This window comes from Larimichthys crocea, chromosome XIII (assembly GCF_000972845.2).
Source record: "Larimichthys crocea isolate SSNF chromosome XIII, L_crocea_2.0, whole genome shotgun sequence".
In the NCBI taxonomy this organism is placed as follows: domain Eukaryota; kingdom Metazoa; phylum Chordata; class Actinopteri; family Sciaenidae; genus Larimichthys; species Larimichthys crocea.
This window is the reverse complement of record NC_040023.1, coordinates 48,352,018-48,379,397: the sequence shown is the minus strand read 5'-3', so window position 1 is coordinate 48,379,397 and position 27,380 is coordinate 48,352,018. Positions and strand designations below refer to the sequence as shown.

Below are 27,380 nucleotides of genomic sequence, written 5' to 3'. Positions count from 1 at the left end.
TCAAAGGTCAGACAGGTGAGGGTTTATTCCAGGTGTTGCAGGTCAGAAGTTTACTGCTGATCCTTGAACGCGTCCAGGCCGAAGGCGTTGTCAAGGAAACGCCGCAGCTCCATCAGGTGAGTGTTTTTGTTTCCTGTAGCCGGAGCGGCCGCCGGCTCACGACCAGCGTACCTGCACACACACACACACACACACACACACACACACACACACACACACACACACACACACACACACACACTCTCAGTTTGACTTCAGACACTTGAAGCTGAAACATGATGAAGATGATGAAGACGATGGTTACCAGACAGGCTTGGCTCTCTGGATGGTGGTCCTGATGCGAGGCTTCACGTAGTCATAGTAACCCTGGTTCTTGTGCTCCTCCTGACACCAAACCAGGTCGGCGTTGCAGAAACGCTCCGACTCGGACTTCACCTGGTCGAACGGGAACGGAGACAACTGGAGAGAGAGAGAGTGAGAGAGAGTGAGAGAGAGTGAGAAAGTGTGAGAGTGAGTGAGTGAGTGTGAGAGTGAGTGAGTGAGAGTGAGAGTGAGAAAGTGTGAGAGTGAGTGAGTGAGTGTGAGAGAGTGAGAGTGTGAGAGAGTGAGAAAGTGTGAGAGTGAGAAAGTGTGAGAGTGAGTGAGAGAGTGAGAAAGTGTGAGAGTGAGAAAGTGTGAGAGTGAGTGAGAAAGTGTGAGAGTGAGAGAGTGTGAGAGAGTGATTAAGTGAGAGAGTGAGAAAGTGAGAGTGAGAAAGTGAGAGAGTGAGAAAGTGTGAGAGTGAGTGACAAAGTGTGAGAGTGTGTGTGTGTGTGTGTGTACCTGCTCTATGCGAGCGATGGCCACACTTCCCTCCATCCCTCTGTTCTTCCTCTCTTTGGTGAGCTCGTAGTAAACTTTCCCCGTGCAGAAGATCAACCTCTTCACCTCCTCTGGACGCTCCGCTGCCACTCCAGCTTCTGGGATCAACCTCTGGAAGTGAGTACCTGCAGGAGGAGGAGGAGGAGGAGAGGGAGAGGGAGGAGGAGGAGAAGGAGGAGGAGAGGGAGGAGGAGGACAGACAGGAGTTATCTGATGTCCCTTCCTGTGCTCTGATTGGTCGGGCGGCGTGCAGACGTACCTGGCAGCATCTCGTCGAAGCTGGATCTGGCCTCGGGGTGACGCAGCAGAGATTTGGGCGTGAAGATGATCAGCTGGAGACAGGAAGTTCATCATCAACAATTAGTTTGACTTTCAAAATAAAAGCACTGAGACAACAACAACACCACCACGGAGGTCTGTTCAGGTGGACCAATCAGTGAGCTGCAACCTGCTGGAGGAGACTGATGACACGTGAAGGTGAGACAGGTGTGTGTGTGTGTGTGTGTGTGTGTGTGTGTGTGTGTGTCTCACAGGCTTCCTGAATGGGAGGAGGATCTGTCGTCTCAGGACGTGGAAGTAGTTTCCAGGAGAAGAACAATTCACCACGATCCAGTTACAGTCGTACAGCTGATGGACCGCAAAGTCCTCTGTGATGGCCTGAGAGACAGACAGGAGGAGAGACAGACAGGAGGAGAGACAGACAGACAGGAGGAGAGAGAGATAGACAGGAGGAGAGACAGACATTGATAATGTGCACTCGTTATGACATCAAACTGTACTAATCACTGCTGTTTCCATGGTAACATGGAAGCTGTGTGTGTATGTGTGTGTCTGTGTATATGTGTGTGTGTGTATATGTATGTGTGTGTGTCTGTGTGTGTATATGTGTGTGTCTCTGTGTGTGTGTGTGTTACCGGCATGACGTCGGGGTCGTCGTTGCACATCTGCAGGAATCTCTCTGGACGAGCTGACGAATGTTCTGGACCCTGCAGACAGAACCGCAGCGTCACACAGGGAACGTCCACAAACGTTTGGTCAGCGTTACAGAAGCGTTAGCTGAGGGTTGTTGTACGGTTGTCTGAGCGTTAGTTGTCGTGTACTGTGTCTCGTGTCTCACCATGCCCTCCATGCCGTGCGGCAGCAGCAGCACGATGCCGTTCTGTCGGACCCACTTGGCCTGACCCGGACAGATGAACTGGTCGATGATGCACTGAGCCGTGTTGTGGAAGTCTCCGAACTGGGCCTCCCACAGGATCAGAGCGTTCGGACTCGCCATGGCGAAGCCCAACTCGAAGCCTGGCGACACAAACCGACGGGTTAAAGAACCGAACAGACGAGCGGCGCGTGTTCTGAACGGGCCGAGCGCCCGGACTCACCGAGGACGCCGTACTCGGACAGCGAGCTGTTGCAGACGGTGTACGGCGCCTGGTCAGGAGCCAGGTGGTTCATGGGAATACAGATCCTCTTATCCACGTTCTGGTCATGGAGGACGTGATGACGGTGGCTGAGAGAGGACAAACATGGGTTTGGTGTCACCTCAGGTTCTGGAGCCCAGAGACCCGTGAAGCTGTTCTGTTTACCTGAACGTCCCTCGCTCCACGTCCTGGCCCGACAGTCGGATGTGGGTTCCCTCCTTCAGCAGCGATCCGAAAGCCATGTACTCTCCCAGAGCCCAGTCCACGGTCCGGTTACGGATCATCTCAGCCCGACCCTTCAGGATACGGCTCAGACCTGAAGGACATGACGGTGACACGTTTGTATGGATGAAGATCGGTGTGTGTGTGTGTGTGTGTGTGTGTGTGTGTGAGACTGTCAGACCTCCGTGGATGGTGAAGTCCTCCACAGGGACGGAGGAGGCTACTTGTCCGATGTGGTTCAGGTTTTCTTCTGTCAGACCGGTAGAGGGGCAGCTCATGGACTTCGGCTGTCCGTCCAGGGTGAAGAAACCTGAAGACAACACCACGTCAAAGACCTGACAGAACCAGAACACAGATCCAAACCTGGACCTTTCATGAAGCTGATCTGACGGCAGTTCTACTGAGATGCGGTCTCACCGGGCCATGGTGAGTCCAGCCAGTGCTTGATGTGAAGGATCTTCTCGTCCTTAGAGCGAGCATGCGCCTCCTCACAGATTTTATCATACTTGGCAATTTCCTCCTGCAACAGAAACAGAAACATTCAGGAGGAGCCTTCAAAGCAATCAGGGTGGAGGAGGGACAGATGTGTCCTGTCCAGCTGTTGGTAGTGTTGTAGAAGGTCCTCTCTGAGGAGCTGGAGGTCTGGACTTTGGTATCTGCATGTGTGGTTCCCAGCGTGGACCTGTGTTCTCACCTCGTACTCCTGCCGGGTGACGGCTCCCTCTGCGATCAGTTTCTCTGCATACTTCTGCAGAACCGGCTTCTGCTTCTTGATCTGTTTGTACATCAGCGGCTGAGTGAACATCGGCTCGTCCATCTCGTTGTGACCCATCCGCCGGTAGCTCACCTGCACGAACACAAACACACAGGTGAGCACCAACAGTCACACATCGTGTGAAGGTGATCCTCGGGCGTCAGGGCTGACACTGACCAGGTCGACCACCACGTCTTTGTGGAACGTGGCCCTCCACTCAGCTGCCACCTTGCAGACGTAGATGACGGCCTCGGGGTCGTCGGCGTTGACGTGGAAGATCGGCGCGTTGACGACTCGAGCCACGTCGGTCGGATACGGGGACGAGCGAGCCACGCGGGGATCCGTGGTGAAGCCGATCTGGAGACGTCAGACAGGTCACAGGTCAGCCGCCTGATGGTTTGTCAGAGGTTTGTTTTGTGTTTGCGTTCGTTACCTGGTTGTTGACGACGACGTGCACGGTGCCGTGCGTGGTGTAGGACGGCAGGTCGGACAGATGGAAGGTCTCGTACACGATACCCTGTCCTGCAAACGCTGCGTCTCCGTGGAGCAGGATGGACATCACCTGAACACAGAGGAGAGTTCAGACTGACCTCAGGTCTGCTTCAAAGTCACTCAGACTGAGCGTCCCGTCCATCTCACCCTGTTGCCGTCGTTGTCTCCGCAGTAGAACTGCTCAGCCTTGGTCTTCCCCTGCACCACGGGGTCCACGGCCTCCAGGTGAGACGGGTTCGCCATCAGAGACAGCGTGATGTTCCGGTCGGTCACACGGTTAATACGCCGATGGTACATTCCCAGATGGTACTTCACGTCGCCGGAGCCCTGCGTTGGAAAACCACGAGCAGAGGTCAGTGTGTCGGAGCTAACTAACGTGAAGATGGTCGAACGTTAGAATAACGCTGGTTGACGTCCTTTGTCTCGTGTTGTTACGGACACGTGATGTTTCTTAAAGGGACAGCGCAGCTTACCTCGTCAGCAGCTTCCAGTTTGGAGTCAAACTGACAGAAAATCTGTTCCAGCTCTTTTCGGATCACGTTGGCCAAAACGTTGAGACGACCCCTGAAAGAAGATGAACACACGATGAGAGAGAGTGTGTGTGTGTGTGTGTGTGACCGTGGAGTGTGTGTTACCTGTGAGGCATGCCCATGATGACGTTCTCCACGCCGTTCTCAGACGATTTATCGATGATGGTTTTCAGAGCCGGGATCAGAGACTCACAGCCCTCCAGACCAAAACGCTTCTCTGCAGACCACTTCTTCTGCAGGAACTCCTCAAACCTGCACACACACACACACACACACACACATCAGAGACTGCTCTGTGTGCACGCACACACACACACACACACACACACACACACACACACACACACACAGGTTTACCTGGTGGAGCGAACCATCCGGGCCAGCAGAGTCCTCTTCTCCTCCAGAGTGAACTGCATCACTCCAGGAGTCTCGAACTTCTGTCGGATCCACTGACACTGCTCCAGATCGTTGATGAACATGAACTCCACGCCGATGTGCTGACAGTACGACATCTGACACACACACACACACACACACACACACACACACACACACACACACACACACACACAGGAGGTCACATGACAGCACATCAAACGTTCAGAACTTCAGGTGCTACATTTGGCGTGAGCATGTCGTCGTGTCGAGAGCCGGACTGACGGTCTGACGTGTCGTACCGTTGACTTGCTCAGATTTCATTTTCCTGGTTCATGTTCTTCTAAATATTCTTCTACATTGTAAATATTCTACGTACTTTATTTGTTTCTTTTTTTTTACCACCGGCAGTTGGCACGGGGTGTTTTATTTTGAAAATCCACCGGCTTCTCTGGTTAGAGCTGTAGCACTGAGAACACGGAGGACGTTCAAATGTCAGAAAAACTTCGACGCTCCACCCTCGGAGGACGCCGGCTGATCTGGCGCCTCCTCACATGACCGATGCTGACCAGTCATTGCAGAGAGATCGTCAGGTTGTCAGCGGATGACTAACATGGTTTACATCCATCATTACACCGTCACGTCTCAGGTGGAGCTCCGTGTCTTTACCTCCAGGCGGCGGATGATCTCCTTCAGCGGCAGAGCGCTCTCCGAGCCTCCGATGAAGGTGGTGGTGGGCAGCCGGAACACCTTGTCCAGGTCCGACTCGTCCAGGCCGTAGAAGCCTACGTTTCCCACGATGCACCGGAGGAAAGGAGGAGGAGAGCAGAGGAGGAAAACCAGGGGGGAGGTGCAAGGAGAAAAAAAGAGGGAAGGAGGTGAGAAAAGGTTGAAGGACAGAGGACGGACAGGACAAATGAAAACATGCGTTTGAGTCAGTGATGAACGAATGAATGAAAACACATGCAGGAGGAGACGGTGCGCAGCAGAGGAGGAGGAGGAGGAGGAGGAGGAGGAGGAGTCAGGAGAGACATCGTTAGTGTCATTAAATGGAGCCAATCAGCAGCTTCACACCTCAAACCTGCCATGACAGATCTCAGATCAGCCCGGTGATCCGTCCTCAAACCAACAACCTGATGCTGCTGCTGCTTCTTCTGTGGTGCCACAGAGCTGCACCGCCTCCATCGAGGCTTTTCATTGGACGGTGAAGTCACATGACTGACTAACCTTCCTCACTGACAAACGTCTGAACGAATCAGGCGCTGCTGTAGTTTTATTTTGAAACGCTCACTGTCCCTGACAGACGCTTCACTTCTTTCAGTGTGTGAGCGCTTATAGAAACACGTTGTTGGTTTGAAGAGTAACGACAGACTGATCCTGGAACAGACGAGCAGAGTCTAACGAGGCGCGCTCGTCCTCTAATGATTAGTCAGTGTTTCCTGTGTCAGGACCTCGTTAGCTGACGAGGTCAGGTGTCAGGTGTTCATGGTGGTCCAAGCTCTGGTTCACACGGTCAGAGTCGTGCCTTCAGGATGATGAATACAGATTATGTCCCGTTAATGATTCACTGTATATAAAGTCAGAGTATTCATAGAGTCTAGATGAACTGTAGAAAGTATAAAGTACTTTATATAAAGTCAGAGTATTCATAGAGTCTGGACGAACTGTAGAAAGTAGAAAGTAAAGTATAAAGTACTTTAGATAAAGTGACTCGTCAGATTTATAAACAGTCGTCATATATTTAAAGTTTGTACGTGTATTTATATTTATAATGTTTACTTCCTGACGTGTATCCTTAGTAGGGTTGCAAAGGAGTGGAAAACTTTTGGTAAATTTCCTGAAACTTTCCATGGCAAGCTGGGGAATTTGGGAAATATTCCAAATCATAAACTTTCTATGGGAATTATGTAAATTAATGGGAATTAACTCCACTGTATGCAGTCCATGGGCTCAAATGTGTGTCTTCAACAGCTCTAAAGTGTGGTCCAGGTACAGAGATCACCTGTGCAGGTAGGGGGCGTGGCCTCAGCAGCCCTGCAGTAAGCAGTGAGCTATGTGACTGCATACCTGAGTACCTGCATGAAATCTGGTTGTTTCAGTCAAGTTTATGCTAAAATATGTTTCCACCAACTATATTTAAGTTCACCGTTAAAGGGCCGACCTTGAATTTAGTAAATTTACTGTTTATTCCCATAAATTCCCATGGAAAGTTTCCAACTTTGAGAACCCAGAACTTTGCAACCCTAATCTTTTGTGCCTGGTTTTTATCTTTATGTTTTGTACTTGATGAAAATGTCCTTGTGTGTGAAACATGGTTCTATTTGTGAGCCAATCAGCTGTTAGAATGCACCGAAAGGACCAATCAGGTTCGAGCAGACAAGACTGTAAGAATGATTCCACCTGGAGGCCGTAGTTCTCTCCATGGGCTGTGCACAGGTATGACAGCAGACGCTCTGACAGCTGCTTGTTTAACATTTCTGTGAAATATTCTTTAAATTATTGAACATTTACAAAGTTTTGGCTTGATGTGTCCGTCGTTGCCCTGAATTAACGAGTCTGCGTTCAGGAGTCACTTCATGACTGGCTGACCTCTTTACATCAGCACCTGGAAGACAAGACGGAGGGCAAAGTGTTCATGTCGGAGGGGATTATGGGTATTTAATCGGGTACTGGGACAGGTGGAGGATGTGTGATGGTGTGAGGACAGACGGAGAGAGAGACAGCCTTGAACGAGCAGAAACCGGCCAATCAGAGGGCTGAGCTGGGCAGACTGACAGCCGATTCAGCCAATCAGAAAGGTCATAAAACACCACACTCACAAACCAGTCACACTCCTGACAGCCAAGCTGGCCAATCACGAAGCAGACAGATCGCTGCTCAGCCTCTCATCCACTTTCCTCACTTCCTTTCCTCGCCTCCTCATCCTCAGGAGAGGAGGAAGGCAGCGAGGAAACTCTTCTTCTCTGCTAAAAGGCGTAGCAGCACAAACAGCTCCACAGGTTTGTGTTTACCGCTCGGTGTGCAGCCGACACTAAACTGTGACTCGCAGTCTGACTCTGAAACACACAGCCAACACTTCAGTTACTGCGTTTATCAACCAATCACAGCCGCAGGGCTCCAACCATTCATCAACCAATCACAGCCGCAGGGCTCCAACCATCCATCAACCAATCACAGCCGCAGGGCTCCAACCATTCATCAACCAATCACAGCCGCGGGGCTCCAACCATTCATCAACCAATCACAGCCGCAGGGCTCCAACCATTCACCAACCAATCACAGCCGCAGGGCTCCAACCATTCACCAACCAATCACAGCCGCAGGGCTCCAACCATTCACCAACCAATCACAGCCGCAGGGCTCCAACCATTCATCAACCATTCACCAACCAATCACAGCCGCAGGGCTCCAACCATCCATCAACCAATCACAGCCGCAGGGCTCCAACTATTCATCAACCAATCACAACTGCAGGGCTCCAACCATTCACCAACCAATCACAGCTGCAGGGCTCCAACCATCCATCAACCAATCACAGCCGCAGGGCTCCAACCAATCACAGCCGCAGGGCTCTGAGCAGACAGGCTGCATGCCAACACGCTGTTCGACTTCTGACCTTCAGGTTCCTCGTCAGGAGTTTGTTCATGTTACAGCTTTGTTGTTCATCATGAAAGATGAACGTGTAGCTCAGATCTGAAGGGTTTATCTTCTGTGAGGTGGCATGTCAGGACATCCTATACATCTGTGTGTGTGTGTGTGTGTGTGTGTGTGTGTGTGTTGTTTACTCAGACCTCTACAACGCTTTAATGTCAGCTGTCTGTTGCAGGCTATGAAGGCTCCGACTGCTTCCTGGACTAGTACACTGGGTTCATACGAGTCTACGGCTGCGACTGTTGCAGGTATTAGTCGTCACCATGCATCTCCATGGAAACAGAGACGACTGTATAATCACAACATTACACTGGTGGACGAGCTTCACCGTCACAGTGATGTGAAGACTCACAGCGAGGTCTAGAAGCATCACTGAAGTTATTCACTTCACAAAGAGAAACTATTCCAGTCAGTCAGTCAGTCGGACATGTTTGAGCGAGCGTTGAGCAGTCCTGTTCTGATAAATCTCTGACTTTGTCGTCTGGTTCAGTTAGAGGAACGTTCATCGATGTGCACTGCAGGGCCGTCTGATTCATCCTAACTCTGAACTAAGGAGGCGTACTGATGATTAGTTTGAATGATGAGAGAGTTGAGTTTACAAGTTTTCGGTTTCATAAAGGAAAATATAAAAGAATGTTTTCTTCCTGCACATTTCATTCAGTTTGTTTTCATTCAAAAACTCATCCAACACAAATCTGACACCCACTGCAGTTTAAATAAATAAGCGGAGTCCTAACATGGCCACCGTACAGAAGTATAAACCTCGGAGGTTTTCTGCGACCTCACTGTTCTGCATGTCAAAGATCTCAAGTTTTCCAGCCTTCAGTGACGTGACTCATAAAGCGCCTCGTAAAAATCACAGAAAACAGAAGAAGAGCTGAAAGGAAACTTAAGATGAAATGAGAAGCAGACAGACAGACAGACAGACAGACAGACAGACAGACAGACAGACAGGGTTCAGCCTGCAGGGACAAACAGCTATTGCTGCTACGAGCTAACAGCACCGACTGAACACTTTGTAGACGTGACGCACGAGCCGACACTACTATGACGTCTGTAATGTATCACAAACACTTAGAACGTGTTGCACTGCGTTTATAGTAACATATAATTCGAGTTTATAATGTGAAATTTACTTTTATAAATCACTTTGATGTATTATAACTATGATCATTATAATCCTGTGATCATAAAGAATTCAGTATATTTATGTTCATAACTACACGTGAACATTGTTATAAACACAGTACAACACGTTATTAGTATGTTTATCAAGTATTACAGACGTCAGTGTCATAACATTTATAAAGACTTCTAAAGGTGAATTATCATTATAACTCATTAAAAACATGCGTAATGACTCACTTTGTTATGAAACACTGAATATTTAGAAGTGCTTCTAATCCTGTTTTTATATTAAATATAAAAATGTTTGTATTATGAACAAAGACGTCACAGAAAGTTTCCAAAATCAGATCGATGGAAAAAAACTAAACAAACGTTGTAATAAAAAACATGTTTTAAGTTTTTCTTATGTTTTCTTTTGACCGACCGAAACTGACTGACTGAAACTGACTGACTGAAACTGACCGAAACTGACTGACTGAAACTGACTGACTGAAACTGACCGACACTGACTGACTGACTGACTGAAACTGACTGACTGACTGAAACTGACTGACTGACTGAAACTGACCGACACTGACTGACCGACCGAAACTGACTGACTGAAACTGACTGACTGACTGAAACTGACTGACTGAAACTGACTGACTGACTGAAACTTTTCTTTTCTGAATCGACTTCATCCTGATTTTCTAACTTCAGAATTTTCCTGCTTGTTTTATAAAAAGTTTGTTTCATCTGAGCTGAAAAAAAGACGACGTGTTAGAATATTTGTTTCTGTAAATCTCGTTATTATTTTTAGTAACATGAAAGCTTTGCTCCTCTCACCTACCATAAAATGAATGAAGGTGAATGTGTTGGGAGTCACTTTGTGGCCACAGTTTAAAATAAGCTCCTGTATGTGAAACAACTCGTCTATCAGGACTCTACCAACTCTTCTACTGTTTACTGGACAGAGCAGGGTGCTAGCAGCAGCTACGAGCTAACAACTCTGAGCGGGACACAGGAGACATTTAGAGATTTAACTGTTTGAATGTTTCTCTGAATGTTTCCTGTGTTCGAGGTCTTAAAGAAATATTTCACTCTGGTTCAATGTCTGAAATCCACGGCAGGAAAGAACAGTGATCAGTATCTTTACATTTCTTTCTTTGCTTCCATACACAGATAATAAACATATATAAGGAAACATAAAGGAGAGCTGCTTAAAAATCCTCCAGGGCCTTGAAACGTTCTCCAGGATGGATTTAGAAACATTCACGTACTCAGAACAAACTTCTAAAACTGCCATTGTTTTAATCATATTCTCGTCTGTCGACTATGGCTCCCCAAACTCATCAGTGTTGGTGTCCGTTCATTCAATAACTCCTGCAGAAGAGTTTTGATGGAAGCAAAGACAATGAACCAGATGAAGTGTCTCTTTTTATTCCAGCCTCTAGCGCAGTGATGCCTGCAGGACGTCCAAGATGTCCCAAACAGATCCTGCCGTCTGCAGGTCCGACCATCGCAGAGACCTGTCCAGGACATCCGGGACTTCCTGCAGGCGTTACAAACTCTACTCAAGATGAACTACTGGCTTGACAACAGTGCGCAGTGACACACCAGCGCTGTCATGTCTCGTACCTCCTACCGTGAGGATTCTCAGCCTCTCCTTGAACACAGCCACGTCTGGAAGGGTCGCCAGCAGGGGGCAGCAAGGGGAGAGACACCCGGACACCATTAGTGACCTACGAGCCGCTTCAACCATCCGACATCCACTGCCATTTTAAACACCACCGTCATAACAGCTACATCAGAGCACAACACCAGCCCGGCATCTCAGCGTCTCCACCACTTCTTCTACTTGTTCACACATTTACAGAAGAAGTTTGGTTTGGAAAAGGTGGTGGAGAAAGGAGATGCAGTAAACATCATGCTGAGGTTCAATACAGAAGCCACACCACAACCAACCCACACGAGGGTTTCCCCACAAACAGGAAGCCATTCTGCACAGGTCACCTCCACCGAGCCCTGAGCAGCCAGAGCGCAGAAGACACGGAGGTCCACCGAGGAGACTGTGATCACAATCTGACCCTCAGACACCTTTAACGGGCTGTGACAGTCAAACATCAGTGCACAGACTGATGAGTCAGTTAGGCAATGCTCAAGCTAATTAGCAGTTAGTGGCCGTACGAGCTCAGAGTCAGACCAGGTCCTGACACACTTATCGAATGGACACTGCTGATTGGTTAGAACATAATCATGATGAGGTTAGCGGTGAAATTAATTCATGGAGGAGATTTGAACTCCGTCGCTCATTGATCAGTGGATTAACCTACATCTCTGACACGTTGAACCATTCGACCAAAGTCCAATTATTTTCTGATATTTGTCTTTAAACTAACCAGTAAAATGTTCTCCTGTCCCGTGTTTCATGTTGTAAGCCCTCACACCAACCACTGACACTAACAGCTGATACGAGGCATCAGTTTGACTCCAGTTAGCTCGTTAAATATTAAAAAACAGACGAGCTGCCTTAAAGGTCTCTCCAGCCGACAACAAGCCAACGAAGCTACAGCCGAGCGCCCAAATGTCGAAGCAGAAGCCAAACCAACGAAACAGGGTTAGCAGGAAGCTAACAGCTCAACACCAGCCAATCCAAACGCTGCTGACAGCATCATGTTTGATGCACAGTGATCTGAAATCATCTCCGTTGACCAAACAAGCTCAGCTCCACGTCTATTTCTATCATATCACATGATCTTCCTCCGCAGGGCGAGCCGAGTGTCACCAGATCAAGTTCCCTGTTTTTCTGGGTACTTCCTGTCGACTCACTCCTGATCTCTGAAACAGAGCCTCGCCTCAGAGTTTATTCCTGAAGGCTCCACAACGCTTACTAAGTCAAACTTGTGGAGGTCAAGAAGCTTTCAAATTAACGTTTCATTAGACGGGAAACACGGACAGGAGTGATGAAGATCATGTGACATGACTGAAAGCTCCAAAAACAGCGACTGAACAGATCTTAAAGTGTAACTTTGGTACTTTTCCAGCTCGGGTTTTTGTGTCTCACAGACTAAACTCGCTCTTTGTTTTTGCCACTGACCGGTTCCGAAGTAGGATTGGAAACTTTCCACGGGAATTAATGATAAACCGTGAATTTACTAAACTGAAAGTTAGAAACAGTGAACTTCAATATAGTTGTGGAAAATATATTTTAGCTCAGCTTTCATGCAGGTACACTTGAATATCTGCTCTTCCTCCGTCACATGCACACAGCACACTGCTTACTGCAGGGCTACTGAGGCCACGCCCCCTACCTGCACAGGTGATTTCTGTACCTGGACCACAGGTTGTTTATATTTATTTGAATATGATACGGTTTGTTTAAATTAGCCACATTTTACACTTAATTCACAGAAAATTCCCATGAGTTTCCAATTTCCAATTTATTCCCAAAATTCCCAAGCTTAGCGTCCAATGGAAAGTTTCCAGAAACTTTCTGCCCCTTTGCAGTCCTTCTCAGAAGTGTCTGATAACATTATGGATCCTACATACACAGACGTTTAGTTCAGGAGTGGTGAAACGAGTTATATCATAATATTCAAACTGGACAGAAACAAAACTAAACTCTGTTTGTCTTTCTGCTGTTCACCAACTTTGATCTTCTCTATCTGTAGGATCCTTTCTACAATGTTTTCCGACATTTGAAACAATATTCTGACATTTAGTGGCAAAAACACGTGTGCTGTCGACATATAGACGGTACAATAATTAACCATGAGGATTGTGTTAAAAGTTGCAGCGCTGCAAAGACAAACTGAGGTTTTATTCATCTACGAGGTGAAATGACTCAGTTTGTCAATGGAGTTTTTTGGGTTTGAACACAGTAATAAAACAAAAAGGTCTGTAAGGATCCTTTCTATAATCCTATCAGATGTTCACGGTCAGTGGCAAGAACAAACACTTTTAGTGGACGTACATCAACGGTGCAATTACCCGTAAGGTTTCACTTTCCAAAATAGTTTTCTCCATTAGTCACTTGGACACAAAGCATAATACATAGTTGGAAAAGATTTACTCTTTAAGGTGAACTTCTTATTTTTCCTCGACTCATGTCTCAAACGTTTTATCATATTTTCTTAGCTCATCTTTTTGTTCCCGCCGTCGTGTCATAGTTGTTCCTTCATAACCAGGTGTAAAAGGATTAAATCTATAACACCTGAGGGCCACATCTATTTCTGCAAAGTGAATCCAATTAAAGTCTTTCTCTGCAAACCTATAAAACAACGTGACCCAGGCTCTCAGGACGTTTTAGGGAAGCTTAAAGTCCTTAAAGAGACCATAAAGACAAAGTTTCAGAAACATTCAGTGTATTCATGAAAGATTTAGCTGTTCTAGAGTCATTTGTTGCGTACAAGAATGTTCCAGAAAGATCTTAGTTGTACAAGTTTAATTATTACAAGATTAAGTTTCAGAAACATTCGTCATACGAGAACGTTCAGGAACTTTTGAGTGATTTGTCGAGAATTTCTGGAACATTCATCGTACACAAGAACGATCATGACGTTACATGAGAAGGTTGAAGAAGAGAAGAAGTTTCAGGTCAACACAAGGTTACAGAAACATTCCCAGGACAAGAATCTTCCCCCAACAAGTGCTACTTCTTTTTAGTAACAGCCGGACTGCAAAGCAGACCGGGACGAAAAAAGGGGGAGTAAAAAGAGGTTCAGTTGATTTTTTAAAGGGGTTAGCTCCTCACCCAGCTTGTCGGAGGAGGTGATAATGTCAGTGGGGACACACGAGTCCAGATCGGCGTCCATGATGCCGAGAGGGTCCAACTGGGCCACATGGTGCCCTCGGATCTACAAGGAGTGACAACAGCACAGAGCCCACGAGAGAGGAGGAGGAGGAGGAGGAGGAGGAGCAGGGGATGTAGGTGGAGGAGTGAGGAGGACGAGGATGGAACAAGACACAGGAGACGGTGAAGAGGCGGAAACAAGATGCAACGAAAAGCAAGGGGATGAGAAGCAGGATGGAAAAGAAAGGAAAGATATAGAAGGGTCGAAAGATCAACATCCACACAGGACACGAAAAACAAGGAAGGAAGAGGAAGGAGAGGAGAGAGGAGAGAGGAGAGAAGGAGAGAGGAGAGAAGGAGGGTGGGAGGGAAGAGCAACATTAACACCACAGGCTGGAAGCAGTTTGTTTCTTTAGCTCTGGCGTTCTCACCAACATCCTGGAAGCCGGTATTGACCGGAGCATCATCAAAATTCACACAGCTGATTCCCAGAGGATCCAACTGGGCATTGTGATGCCCCATCACCTAAACAGACACACACCTGGTTATCACAACACTAACACACTGACAGGTACGTGTCATTATTGGAGGTCTTCACAGGTCATGGAGACGACCTCATCAGGACCGGGTCATGATCCGACTGTTTGAAGGTAATTCGTCTGAATGATGGTCGATGTTGCACCGATGCTGCCGTCCAGAGATCGTTAATGACATTTATTCATCTGAGGTCGTACCTGGAACTTTTAGTCAAAGGAACTACTCCAAGGACCTGAAAGGATGTCGCCTGTTTTTACACTACACGGCCGTCCATCGTGTTCTTTCTCCTGTAACTCTGTAAATGTGTCAAACAAACAACGAACAAAACACAGAAGTGGTGACTGAAATCAAATCAAATGCTCAGCCAATCAGAAATGTTCAACGTTCCCGGACTTTGAGGAATACTACCCACTGGGCTGGAAGTTCCTCCAAAGGTTCTTCACGTTCTTCTTCTGTGGTTCTTTTATTAGAGACAGGCCTGTATTTCTAATTTGTTGTGTTTCTACATCATAGAAATGTATCGGGCTGCAAAGGAGCGGGAAAATTGTCCATGGGAAGTTAAGCAGGGAAATTTCCAAATCAGAAACTTTCCATGGGAATTATGAACATTTACTTTTAACTGGAGTTAAAGGGGGTAGGGGTAAGCTAAGCTAAGCTAGCCTCATAAATGCTCAATGACATGTTAGCTACCTATCTACTGCAACTTAAACATTAATAATCAGATAAATTTACCCCATAATATCAAACGTTACTTCACTGTATGTCGTACATGGGCTCAAATGTCTTCAACAGTCGAGAAATCACCTGTGCAGGTAGGGGGCGTGGCCTCAAGAGCCCTGCAGTGTGCTATGTGCATGTGACTGAGGAATATTAATATAAGAATAATATTCAAGTGGACCTGCATGAAATCTGGTTGTTTTAGTCAAGGTGATAAAATATATTTTCCAAAACTATTTTTAAGTTTCCTGTTAAAGGGGCCAAACTTCAGCTTTGTAATTTCCCATGGAAAGTTTCCAACTTTGGAAATTCTTGGAATTTTGCAACCCTAGTCCTGTTCCAAATGTACTTTGTTGTTTTCTTCTTATTATTTGCTTGTGATGACGACGGCCTGGTCGATTTTATTTCAGAGAATGATGTTTACATTTATTGAGTCATGGACACACAGTGAGGCACCTGGAGCTCGGGCTCCATTCTGAGGTCGAGTTTATTTCACCCGACCTTTTTATTTTTAAACAACAACACTATTTCATAATGTGACAGAGACGACAGGCCTGTTTAAATCTAACTTTTATTTCTGAAATTATAATGACTTACTAATTTTTGACTGAGTCGCGTGCTTCACTGTTTACAGTGACTACTTAAACGAAATTAATAATTAAACTTGTACTCGAGGCAAAAAAAAATAATTGGAGTATTTTTTTGTACTCGAATTACTCGAGTACTCGTTGCAGCTCTACCTGTAACTACCAAGCCTACATGTGCTTAAACTGAAGACAGAATGACACACCTGACAGTCACTTCACTCGTGTGTTATCGTGAGTTTAATCTGTGCGGTTCGTTTGAACTCGCGCTGTGTTGTTCGTTTATCAGAGTGGATCCAGAGCAGATTGTGGACCCGTGAAGACCTCCACCAACTCCATCAGGGGAGGAGTCAACACTGGATGTAAATGTGAGGATGGTGCAAGCCAAGCTACATCGTCTTAAATCAACTTATAGACACTATAACCGTTACAGCATCAAACAATAATAATATAACGATAAAGTGTAGAGGTCACACCTTAAATATATAGAAATATATAAACAGATAAATATGATTAAGAACAAACAAGAATTTGAAATAATGTTTCATCAAAGTGTGTTTACTCTGCTGAGCTCCAGGTTACATCAAAGGTCTGTGGAAAAAAGACACGTTAAATATCACAACACAACACAAACATGTATACAGAACAGTCAGTGTGAAGAACTTTATTCTGCTTCAGTGGAATCAAATCAAACTTTAAAATGCTTCAGCATGCCGCCTTTAAAAACTGAGTCCAGCTGAGATCTGAACACGAGATGAAGCTACAGGTACATGCAGGTTTTTTATTGGCCGCTCACCAACAGGTGGTGCTGCAGCAGCAGTGACTAACACTTCATGGAGCTGATGAAGAAGCATTACAAACTTGTGAGTGTACCTGATAGGCCCTGATGAGGGACTGGACGGCCAGGTGATCCTCCACCAGCTTCTCCACGTTGGGCTGAGCTCCGACCAGAGAGGACAGCTGAGGAGCGGCGAGGCTCGACGCTGCCGTCAGACCCAGAGGAGACTGATAGGCAGCACCGGGAGGAGCGCCGGCGTTAGCGTTCCTGAAAAATACATCCCACGACTGGAGGAGAGGAGGAGAGGGGAGACAAAGAGAGATTTTTAATAGAGAGTCTACCTTCCAGTGAACAAGACCAGACCGAACAGAACCTCTGAACCAGCAGTGCCTGGTCTAACCCCTAAAACACACTGCATGCGGAACGCCACAGCGACGGAGTCGATCAGTTTCCATGTCAGTCAGTGTGTCAGCTCTCACAGTCTCCGTCCAGTGTGTCAGCTCTCACAGTCTCCGTCCACGCTGCGTCACGGCTCCGGATCGACTGCGGCGTCCGGCAGCCTCCGCAACACACACAGAGCTTCTGTTGTTACGGAGCCGGAGCACGGAGCATAAACTCAGCACAGAGCAGACCGTGAGGGGAAGGAAATCTGCTACAAAATACAAAATAAAACCCCGGTTGATTTTCAAAATAAAATACTCCGTGTTCACCGCGGATCGAGTTTCATTACAAGAACACGTCATAATGGGCGGGGCCGACCTGAAGTCAACAGGTGAGGGGTTTTCAGGTGTAATCATTGACGACACCTCACATCCTTTTTATGAGGACACCAGAAAAAAGATGCGGCGTGGAATGTCATCGCAGGAGTCAGAGAGACTACAGCCGGAAATATCACGAGATTATGCGTGAAGTCACGAGATCTCGTGACGCTCGGTTGCCGGCAGAGACGAACCTGAGCATCACAAACGGATCATGTGTGAGTTGGTGGACGGCGGAGTACGCAGCCGTTTTGCATGCAGTGTATTTTAGGAGGAAACAGTGAATAGAACCTCTAAAAGGTCACCTGCGGGTCGTTCAGGTCACCTGTGGGTCGTTAAGGTCACCTGCGGGTCGTTCAGGTCACCTGTGGGTCGTTAAGGTCACCTGCGGGTCGTTAAGGTCACCTGCGGGTCGTTCAGGTCACCTGCGGGTCGTTAGCTGAGCAGCTGGAGGACGTCAGAGGGAAAAGCAGCAGATATATTGTAATAAAATCTGATCCAGTCTGAATAAAGTTCTGTGGTTCTGGTTCTGTTCAGTAATCAGTGAGGCCTGGGCACAGATGACTGCAGCAGCCTCACAGTCGCTCTCAGACTGGATCAAACAGGAAGCAGTCTGATCCGGGGGCATCAGAAGAGAGAAAGCGTTTGATTGGATGTTAAATTAATAGACGCTGTACCCCGAGTGCAGGATGACATCATCAAGTTTTTATGGTTTATCAGGAAATAAACTCTAAAATACCATGAAGAACATCTGTGGTAAACTTTTTAGTTTCAGTTACACTTTGGCCTTCAGACGTGATCCAACAACATCGTATGAACTCGTTCTGTTCAGTTTGAAAACAGGACAGAGACAGAGATGAGTCACTGGATTCATGTCCTCCCTGTTTACTGCTGTTTCCATTCTGTGGTTCTTCAACTCATTCTGGACTCATGAGTCATCAGAACACTCAGAAACATCAAGACCACAATCTGAGACTGAGACTGCTCTCTGTGAGACAGCTACAGTCTGCAGGGACGTCACGGAGACTACGTCCAGGTTTTAGACAGTCTGCGGGGGCGTCACGGAGACTACGTCCAGGTTTTAGACAGTCTGCGGGGACGGCACGGAGACGAGTCCAGGTTTTAGACCGTCGCGGGGACAGTCACAGAACACGTCCAGGTTTTTTTGAGACAAAGTCTGCGGGGACGTCACAGAGACCTACGTCAAGGTTTTAGACAGTCTGGCGGGGGTAAGCACGGAGACTACGTCCGGTTTTAGACAGTCTGCGGGGACGTCAACGGGACTACGTCCAGGTTTTAGACAGTCTGCGGGGACGTCACGGAGACTACGTCTCCAGGTTTTAGACAGTCTGCGGGGACGTCACGGAGAACACGTCCAGGTTTTAGACAGTCTGCGGGGACGTCACCGGAGACTACGCGTCCAGGTTTTAGACAGTCTGCGGGGACGTCACAGAGACTACGTCCAGGTTTTTAATACAGGTCTCGGGGACGTCACGGAGACTACGTCCAGGTTTTAGACAGTCTGCGGGACGTCACGGAGACTACGTCCAGGTTTTAAAGACAGTCTGCGGGGACGTCACAGAGACGTCCAGGTTTTAGAAGCAGTCTGCGGGGACGTCACGGAGACTACGTCCAGTTTTAGACAGTCTGCGGGGACGTCACGAGACTACGTCCAGGTTTTAACAGTCTGCGGGGACGTCACAGAGACTACTCCAGGTTTTTAACAGTCGCGGGACGTCACGGAACTACGTCCAGGTTTTAGACAGTCTGGCGGGGACGTCACGGAGAGTAGTCCAGGTTTTAAGGTCGCGGGGACGTCACGGAGACTACGTCCAGGTTTTAGACAGTCTGCGGGGACGTCACGGAGACTACGTCCAGGTTTTAGACAGTCCCTGCGGGGACGTCATCAGCAGTAGACAGGACGTCAGGTTTTAAGCATTGCGGGGACGTCACGGAACCACGTCCAGGTTTGAGACAGGCTGCGGGGACGTCACAGAAGACTACGTCAGGTTTTAAACAGTCTCTGGGACAGTCACGGAGCTACGTCCAGGTTTTTAAACAGTCTGCGGGGACGTCACGGAGACTACGTCCAGGTTTTTAAACAGTCGGGGGACGTCACAGAGACTACGTCCAGGTTTTAAACAGGTCTGCGGGGGACGTCAGGAGACTAACGTCCAGTTTTGAGACAGTTGCGGGGACGTCACAGAGACTACGTCCAGGTTTTAGACAGTCTGCGGGGACGTCACAGAGACTACGTCCAGGTTTTAGACAGTCTGCGGGGACGTCACAGAGACTACGTCCAGGTTTTAGGCAGTCTGTGGGGACCCACTTTTATAAACAAAAACTCAGCATTTAGTCAAGGTGCATCATGGGTAAATGTGTGGACATTGAGGGGACTCGTCCCGTCTCTTGAGGACACTGTAAACTTCAGACTGTTTGTCTCTGATCCATGACGTCCTGCAGATCGTCCCCCAGCTTCAGTGTGGACAGTCAAACAGTGTCTGTCATGTGACTGAGCTGAGCTATTATTAGCCTGCCTGTCCTTTACGACTCAGTTAAAGTGTGTGTGTGTGTGTGTGTGTGTGTGTGTGTGTGAGACACAGCAGCTGCACTCAGTCCTTTAGGGGGCGCTGCAGCGTGTCACCTTCATGAAACAGTTTGTCCTTTAAACATTTGAACTGTGTTTCTCTGATGACAGTTTTTATTTGATCATTCACATATTTAAGATTCATGAACCCTCCTGATGGACGCGGTCACATGACCAGCCTCACGCTGACGGTCACCGTCACCGTCACTAATGAAAGGCACGGGTGAAAGATTTAGTGCCACCTAGTGGTCAGGTTACAGATTAAACCCAAGGAGAAGCTACGGTGTCCTTCATGGTTACAGCCGCCCGAGTGTCCTGCTGAGGTTCTGAATGAAACATGCTTCACGGCGCCGTAAGCGACCCGTAAACCTCGGTGTCTCCTCCAGGCCTGCAGGGGGCTCCACTCGTCCTTACCTTATGAACACTCTTGGGGTTCTCCAGCCAGGCGTAGTACATCTCCTCCACGTAGTTGGAGCTCGTCCCGTTGAGGAACGGCTCCGAGGCCACAGGTGCGGTGTAGCACCTGATTGGCTGAAACGTCCTTACGCCACCCGTGGAGGTGACTGTGATTGGCCGCTGCTGCTGGCCGACAGTCTGAGCCGCCTGTGAGGCGGTGAGCGGACGCAACCGCGCCGCACAAGTCCTTAAACGATGCATCAGCAGTCCTTAACGTGTCACGCACGCACACCGCCGGATGTCCTCAACCTCGACGACGGGGTCCAAGAAAAAACAGGTCAGTCCAGCAAAGTCCGACCCGGAACAGAGAGGGATGAATCAAACGTCCTCCGTCCACCGGTCTGTCTGTCCACTGAGAGAGAGAGAGAGACATTGTTAGGACAGGAAGAGGACACACACCAAACACGGTCACGTCAAAGCTCACGTAACGTAATGCGTTAGTTGCGTCAGTAACTTTGTTATTTTTTTATCCGTTGCTTTAAGAATTCCTCCGGACAGACGGATCAGACAGCACCGAGCCGCCTGCAGCTGCGTCTCTGGAGTCTCTTCTTCGGACAGACGTTTGGAAATCTTGTCTCCGTCTGAAGCAGAGAAACGGTTAGAGGACGACGGTGGAGCGGGTTCAGGTCTGGGACACCTGAACAGTGTTTTCATAGTTTGGCTTTTGTTTGTGTTACAGAGGTAGCTGTTCAAGTTCCTGTCGACTGCTCGTTAGTTTCTAAATGATGAATCTGCTGCCTGTTGACCTCAGACTGTGTCCTGTTGCTGTCTGTCCTGTTGTTGTTGTTCTGTTGGACTGATGTTCTTCAGGCTGTGTCAGCTCAGCTGTGGTAACCATGACGACTCTCACACGTTACTTTGATTCACAGGTGACGCTGTAATGTAACAGATTACTTTTAACTGACTTGAGTGTCACCATGTTTTCAGCGTGAATATGAAATGTATTTATTATTATTACTTTAAATAACGTTGATGATTACAGTGCGATCATATTAAGATCAGATTCTGCAACACGCCAAAGGTGGCCAAGAAAAAAAGACCTGCACATGTGTGACCCGTGACCCGGTCCACGCCGTGACCTGGTCCACGATGTGACCCGGTCCACGCTGTGACCCGTGACCCGGTCCACGCTGTGACCTGGTCCACGATGTGACCCGGTCCACGGTCCACACTGTGACCCGGTCCACGCTGTGACCCGGTCCACGCTGTGACCCGCCGGTCCACGCTGTGACCCGGTCCACGCCGTGACCCGGTCCACGCCGTGACCCGGTCCACGCTGTGACCCGGTCCACGCCGTGACCCGGTCCACGCTGTGACCCCTGACCCGGTCCACGCTGTGACCCCTGACCCGGTCCATGTGTGGTAACTCCACCAGCTGCTGTGACCTTGTTGGTCTCCACTCTCTGCTTCTCCTTCCCCTCCACCACCTCGGCCTTGGACACGCCCACCACCTGCCTACCGGGCCTCTTGATTGGCTGTCCCCTTCCGGAAATATGACTCCGGAGCTTTGTGATTGGCCACAGCAGCTGTCAATCAGTTTGTCCTTTCACGAGTCATGAGTTCCCGAAATGTTTTCATCAAAACACGTAAAACCAAAAACTCCCGTTAACGGTTTTAAACGGGGACACACAAAGCGCGGGAACACGGTTAGCTTCGAAGCTAACGGTGTGTGATTAGCCGGTTAGCTTCTCTGTTCATTTCCATTAGCACGTTCGGCTAGCGGCTAAGTGCTAACTGAAGCTACTCACGGTTACCGGGAGCTCCGTGTTTCCGTTAGTGAGCTACAAGCTCACCGACAGTCTGAGCGCGTGTCCTGCCAGATGACCTAACCCTCACGGTAACGGCACGGTGTGTGTGTGTGTGTGTGTGTGTGTGTTAGCGCGCGGCTAACATGCTAACAGGTTTTGTCCTGTAGTTCCCGGATGTGTGTGTCGGTGTGTCCGCACCGGATCCCGCACCGGATCCCGCACTCTCTCCCGGTTCACGCTCCCGTGTCGGTAAAAGTCTCCACACTCACCTCCAGAAACGCGTTTTCAGCGGCTCCCCTCTCGGCCGGTATCCCGGATGCCCTTCGCCTCTCCCGGTAAAGTGATGACAGCTCGCGGGGCGCGGGGCGTGTAGGCGAGGCCCGAGTGACGTCATGACGCAAGGGCGCTCCGTACAGAAGCTATTTTTAAAACCTTAACGATTAGTCGATTAATCGACTGAAATTAAATCAAATAAATAATAAACCTTTAAATTTATGACGAAATATTAAACATAAAACTACGACGAGATTAAAGTCGTTATTAAATATGGCGAGTAATTAATTCTCGCTGCCATATTTAATAACGACTTTAATCTCGTTATTAATTTAAAAAAAAATGTTTTATTTAAATGTGGCCCTAATCGTATAAAACATAATCCAATAAAAGTGAATTATTTTTATAGAAATGTAACTTAATTTTTATATATGAAATATGTTTATTTTGAGGTGTCTGCACATAGATGCATAGTTACATACAGTGTTAATTGGATAAGGGCAGGGGCGCCGCCAAGAATTTTGGGCCCCATGACAAAAAAAATCAAATTGGGCCCCCTGTGCACAGCTGTTGTCACCACATCTATTTTTGGGGGCCCCTGTCAGTCTTGGGCCCTTGGATATGTCCTAACTTTCCCCCCCCATACAGCGCCCCTGGATAAGGGTACCAAAGAAGCGCCAGGATGGCGTCACTGTCAAGTGTGTTGATGTTTGTGTTGTAATGTAAGTTGAGGGAGTCATGTGGTGTTTTTTTAGGGGCCTCTCTTTTCCTCTGTCCCTCTCTTACACAGACTTATACTATTGTTGACTTTGACTGCATGTCTTGGGGGCAGAGCCTCCCCTGTATATAAGGGCTTGCCCCGCACAGTTCAGGAGAGTTTCATTATCCAGCTGGATGCTCTCCAAGTAACGTTTTACTTGATTACGATGCTGAACTTATTGCAATACATTTGTTATACAACTAAGACAGTGTTAAGACAATTTCAATACTGAACTGTTAAAGAAGGATCATCACACGGGTTCATTCATCTGTTTGAGGAACCTTTTCATTTTTTAATCATCTTTATTTTATTTTGATCCTTTCAAACAATCATCCTCCATAAGCCCCGCCCCTTTCCAACCTGTGCTCCAATCACAGTCAAGCACACCTCCCGTCAGCTGTTTGAAATCAGTCAGACTCAGGCAGGTTTCCACGTGACACAGCAATATTTAATAATGAAATTAAAACCACAGGAGACTTGTTTACATTTGCAAAAAAAAAAAAAGGAAAGAAATAAAATCCTATAAAATCATTTATTTGAATAGAAAAAAAACCTCTGCGTTGCTATGGCGATATCACCTGTGCGTGCACACACACACACACACACACACGCGCACACACACACACACACACAGAGCATACACAGGTTTAGCATAAATATAACTGCACTCAGTGAGTTTGACCTCTCTGCCTGAAAGACAGAACTTAGGGCTCGACGTCCCACCAACAGAAATCTCCAGAGCGGGTTGATCGTCTGATAAATCTCATGTGCGGAGCCAAACCAACATGTTCCCAGCTGTAGCTGCTGTTAGCTAATGTTAGCTCAGTCTGCTAGCTGCTGTTAGCTCAGTACCACCGGGAAGAAGAAGAGGAGGTTTTCAGGCCTGGAGAGCCGAGTCAGTGTCATGCCAGAACAGGAGCTAGGCAATACAAAAGTTAGCATCATGGATCACATTAGCTTACGTTAATATATCCACTAACAGTGTTTTGAAACAAAAACACCGACTGCTGTTGGACTAGTCAGTGTTATTAGCTGCTGCTATGCTATGCTATGCGGTTGGTGACCTTGTGGATGTGGAAACTGGAGACAACAGGTCATTTGTTTGGACTATTTTCAGCGCTCTGGTTGTCTGTTGGTTTGAGTCTGAACATGAGATTTGAACCTTTGACGTGAGCGGGCGGCGGCGGTGGGAACAGTTGACTGTAACTCGACGCCGTTTGAGCTCCAGCTGCTCTGCGGCTTGAAATAACTCCAACAGGTTGTCGTGCAGACGTCCTCCGGTCGAGACTCTTTGACTTCTTTTGGCATGAAAATGATTGAAAACGTTAAAGTTCAGCCCTGTGAGACAAACTGAGCAGATCACCACAGCACGTCCTCCTCACACACTGCATCCAGGCTGACACGGCTAACAGTCGGCTAACAGCAGACAGAAACATTTGGCTTACAGGTGGTGTAAAAATCCCTGCTGTGAAAGAACCTGTGAGCCTGGAGGGTGGAGGAGACGTCCACTTGCAACAGAGAAACTCAAACGTCCTGAATGTTTTTTAAACGTTCTGATTATGTCCCGTTCAGCATCTCACATCCATCTGGATCCAGGCCCAGGTCCAGAGGACCTCGGAGCGGTTCTGCCCTCACATTGTTGTTGCATACTGTGATTTTACAATTCTGGAGAGAGCGAGCTCGCCGGGTGACCCGGGCGGTGCAAACCAAGTGCACCCACACGCGGCAGCAGGGGTGCGTTACATTTCTATGACAGTGCTGATCAGAAGGAAGTGCAATCAGACGGCCGGTCAGTGCGTTCACTCAGAGACAGAAAGAAACAGAAGGTGCAAGCCCCGCCTCCAGTGACCTATGCGTCTTCAAACCAGCCAATCACAGCGAAGAACCTCTCAGCACGCCGTCGTTAGCATCACATCGAGGCTGCAGAGCATTGCATTGTGGGACTGTCTCAGTGGTTACATCATCGTAGCCGCTAGCTGTAATTAAGAGGTGCGGCGCTGTCAACTGACATGATAATTACAATAATTTATTATTAACTGAGAGTTACAGTCGTAAATATATCGTGAATACTTTATAGTGCCAACATGTGACAAGCTAATTAGCAAGCTAGCTTTGTGTTAGCATGTACACTCGGGTAAATACATTGTCGCTAATTAACTTAGCAAGTAGCAAAGCTCGTGAGTTGCTGATTACATTATTCATTAACAGAGTTTTGGGGACGTTTGATTGGCTGGGAAGCTGCACAGTTTAGTAGCATTAGCTTCTGACTAGCTCTAACGCTAACTTTGTTGGCTTATGCTAACCAAACTGAGGAGTGAATCATCAGCTTTGATTTGTTACAGCACGGTGACCAGGTCAGCTGTTAGCAGGTGGTTAGCTTGCGTAGCTTAGGTATTAAAAGACATAGTAGCTAACAAACTGGCTAGCTAACAACATAGTGGACATTTTCTGGTGCTAGCATTAGTTTGAAATTTGGGAAACAGTGCAGCTAATTAGCATTAGCAATGAACTTGCAACCCTAAGCCCTGTTGGCTAGCAAATGTTAATTAGCCAGCCAGGATGCTAAGCTATGCTAACAGAGGGCCAAACTGCTTTTTACAGCCGGAATACAAAATGCTAATGCTAACACTTGTTTGGCTGCTGATGTCACAGCTTTCTGGAGATATGATTGGCTGGTTTGGTGTCACCTGATAGAGGCTGCACTTCAGAAAGAAAGACTGCAGACGCCAGTAGCTGCTTGAGTTCAGTCCTGTGTGTTCCTATTTGTTCTGGTAAGTACCCGGTCCGGTCTGACCGGGTCCAGTTTGATGGAGCGGTCTGGTTTGTTGTCCAGCCCAGCAGACGTTACTGTTGCTGGTCCTGTTGCTAGGTAACCAGCGCTAAGTGGGTGGGGACTGAGTTTTGAAGAGGAGGAGAAGAAGAGGAGGAGGAGGAGGGGCTGTCATCCAGGTGTGGTGGGCGGTGCCCTCTGATTGGTTAAACAGGTGGAGCGGGGGCGGGTCTTTGAGGCACCAGAGGCTGTGACGCAGCAGCAGGTTTCGGCTTTCTACGAGAGAAAGACCGAAAACAAGACACGTCAAGGAAACCACTGGTTTAGCTTAGCTTCAGTTAGCTCGTTAGTCAAATGTACAGCGGAGTCTTACAGCGGAGGAGGTGGAGGCCTCAGGGCGTAGGAGGGAGCCGACCTGCTGGTCTCCACCACCTGATCACAAACAGGAAACACATTCAAACACCGTCGAGTTCAAAACATCGTCACACGCTTCATGATGGGCACATAGCTTTAGCATAACCACTCGCTAAAGTAGCTAACCGCTAACTAGCTGAATCTGCTGTTAGCATGCTAACAGAACCGGGCTCAGCAGCCGGACCGGACAGGACAGGTTCTGTCCGGCCGGGTCCACTGGCAGGTAGAGGGTGATGCTAGCTCGTAGCGCTAGCTGCTATAAGTCTAAATATTCTACTTCCTGTAGCCGCGTTAGCGTGTTAGCGTGTTAGCGTGTTAGCGTGTTTACCTCCTGCGGCGGCAGCAGCTGCGCGTGGTGCTTCACATGGAGAGAGAGCAGAGGACGACCTCATGAATATTAATTAGTCTGTCAGTCACATGTCATTACGTCAAGGTTATGATGTCATCAAACAGATGATGGCGAGCGGACAACAGGAAGAGGAAGAGGAGGCGGTAAACTCACCCCGTCTCTGACGATGTTGTTGGCGTTGCCCCGGGCGACAGACGGAGGCTGCGCCCGGGGAGGCGGTCCTCTGCTGGGATTGGCTGAAGCCACTCCGTCAGCCCTGAACACAGGAAGTGACATCAGAGCGCAGGACTGAGATGTTTGTACTGTTACAGTGTGTGTGTCTGTGTGTGTGTGTGTGTGTGTGTGTGTGTGTGTGTGTGTGTGTGTGTGTGTGTGTGTGTGTGTCTGTGTGTGTGTGTATGTGTGTGTGTGTGTGTGTCTGTGTGTGTCTGTGTGTGTGTGTGTGTGTGT

The 27,380-nt window shown here is 48.0% G+C and overlaps 2 protein-coding genes across 6 annotated transcripts; both read right to left on the bottom strand.

Annotated features, from left to right (window-relative positions):
- ogdha (oxoglutarate dehydrogenase a) lies at positions 1-22,766 on the bottom strand. 4 transcript variants are annotated; one of them, XM_019254317.2, is made up of 24 exons: positions 22,634-22,766; positions 20,575-20,968; positions 16,911-17,102; positions 14,161-14,263; positions 11,046-11,090; positions 5,319-5,434; positions 4,632-4,786; positions 4,380-4,526; positions 4,218-4,308; positions 3,892-4,071; positions 3,686-3,814; positions 3,430-3,609; positions 3,193-3,345; positions 2,916-3,018; positions 2,680-2,808; positions 2,442-2,592; positions 2,238-2,365; positions 1,979-2,157; positions 1,776-1,847; positions 1,393-1,518; positions 1,121-1,193; positions 823-986; positions 305-459; positions 1-171 (listed from the first exon to the last, which is right to left on the bottom strand). In XM_019254317.2, exons 2-24 carry the CDS (start codon positions 20,815-20,817, stop codon positions 51-53), a joined length of 3,135 nt encoding a protein of 1,044 aa, XP_019109862.2. In that variant the 5' UTR covers positions 20,818-20,968; positions 22,634-22,766; the 3' UTR covers positions 1-50. The 4 variants fall into 4 exon arrangements, with proteins under 4 accessions (XP_019109862.2, XP_019109864.2, XP_019109863.2 ...); XM_019254319.2 differs by lacking the exons at positions 11,046-11,090; positions 14,161-14,263 and adding an exon at positions 14,631-14,724; XM_019254318.2 differs by lacking the exon at positions 11,046-11,090.
- Positions 22,767-23,679: 913 nt separating this feature from the next.
- On the bottom strand, positions 23,680-27,310 carry LOC113747270 (acrosin-like). 2 transcript variants are annotated; one of them, XM_027286363.1, is made up of 4 exons: positions 27,084-27,308; positions 26,910-26,939; positions 26,541-26,599; positions 23,680-26,443 (listed from the first exon to the last, which is right to left on the bottom strand). In XM_027286363.1, the coding sequence occupies exons 1-4, from the start codon at positions 27,204-27,206 to the stop codon at positions 26,374-26,376; spliced, it is 282 nt and encodes a 93-aa protein (XP_027142164.1). In that variant the 5' UTR covers positions 27,207-27,308; the 3' UTR covers positions 23,680-26,373. The 2 variants fall into 2 exon arrangements, with proteins under 2 accessions (XP_027142164.1, XP_027142165.1); XM_027286364.1 differs by lacking the exon at positions 26,910-26,939 and having other exon boundaries at positions 27,084-27,310.
- Positions 27,311-27,380: the final 70 nt, after the last annotated feature.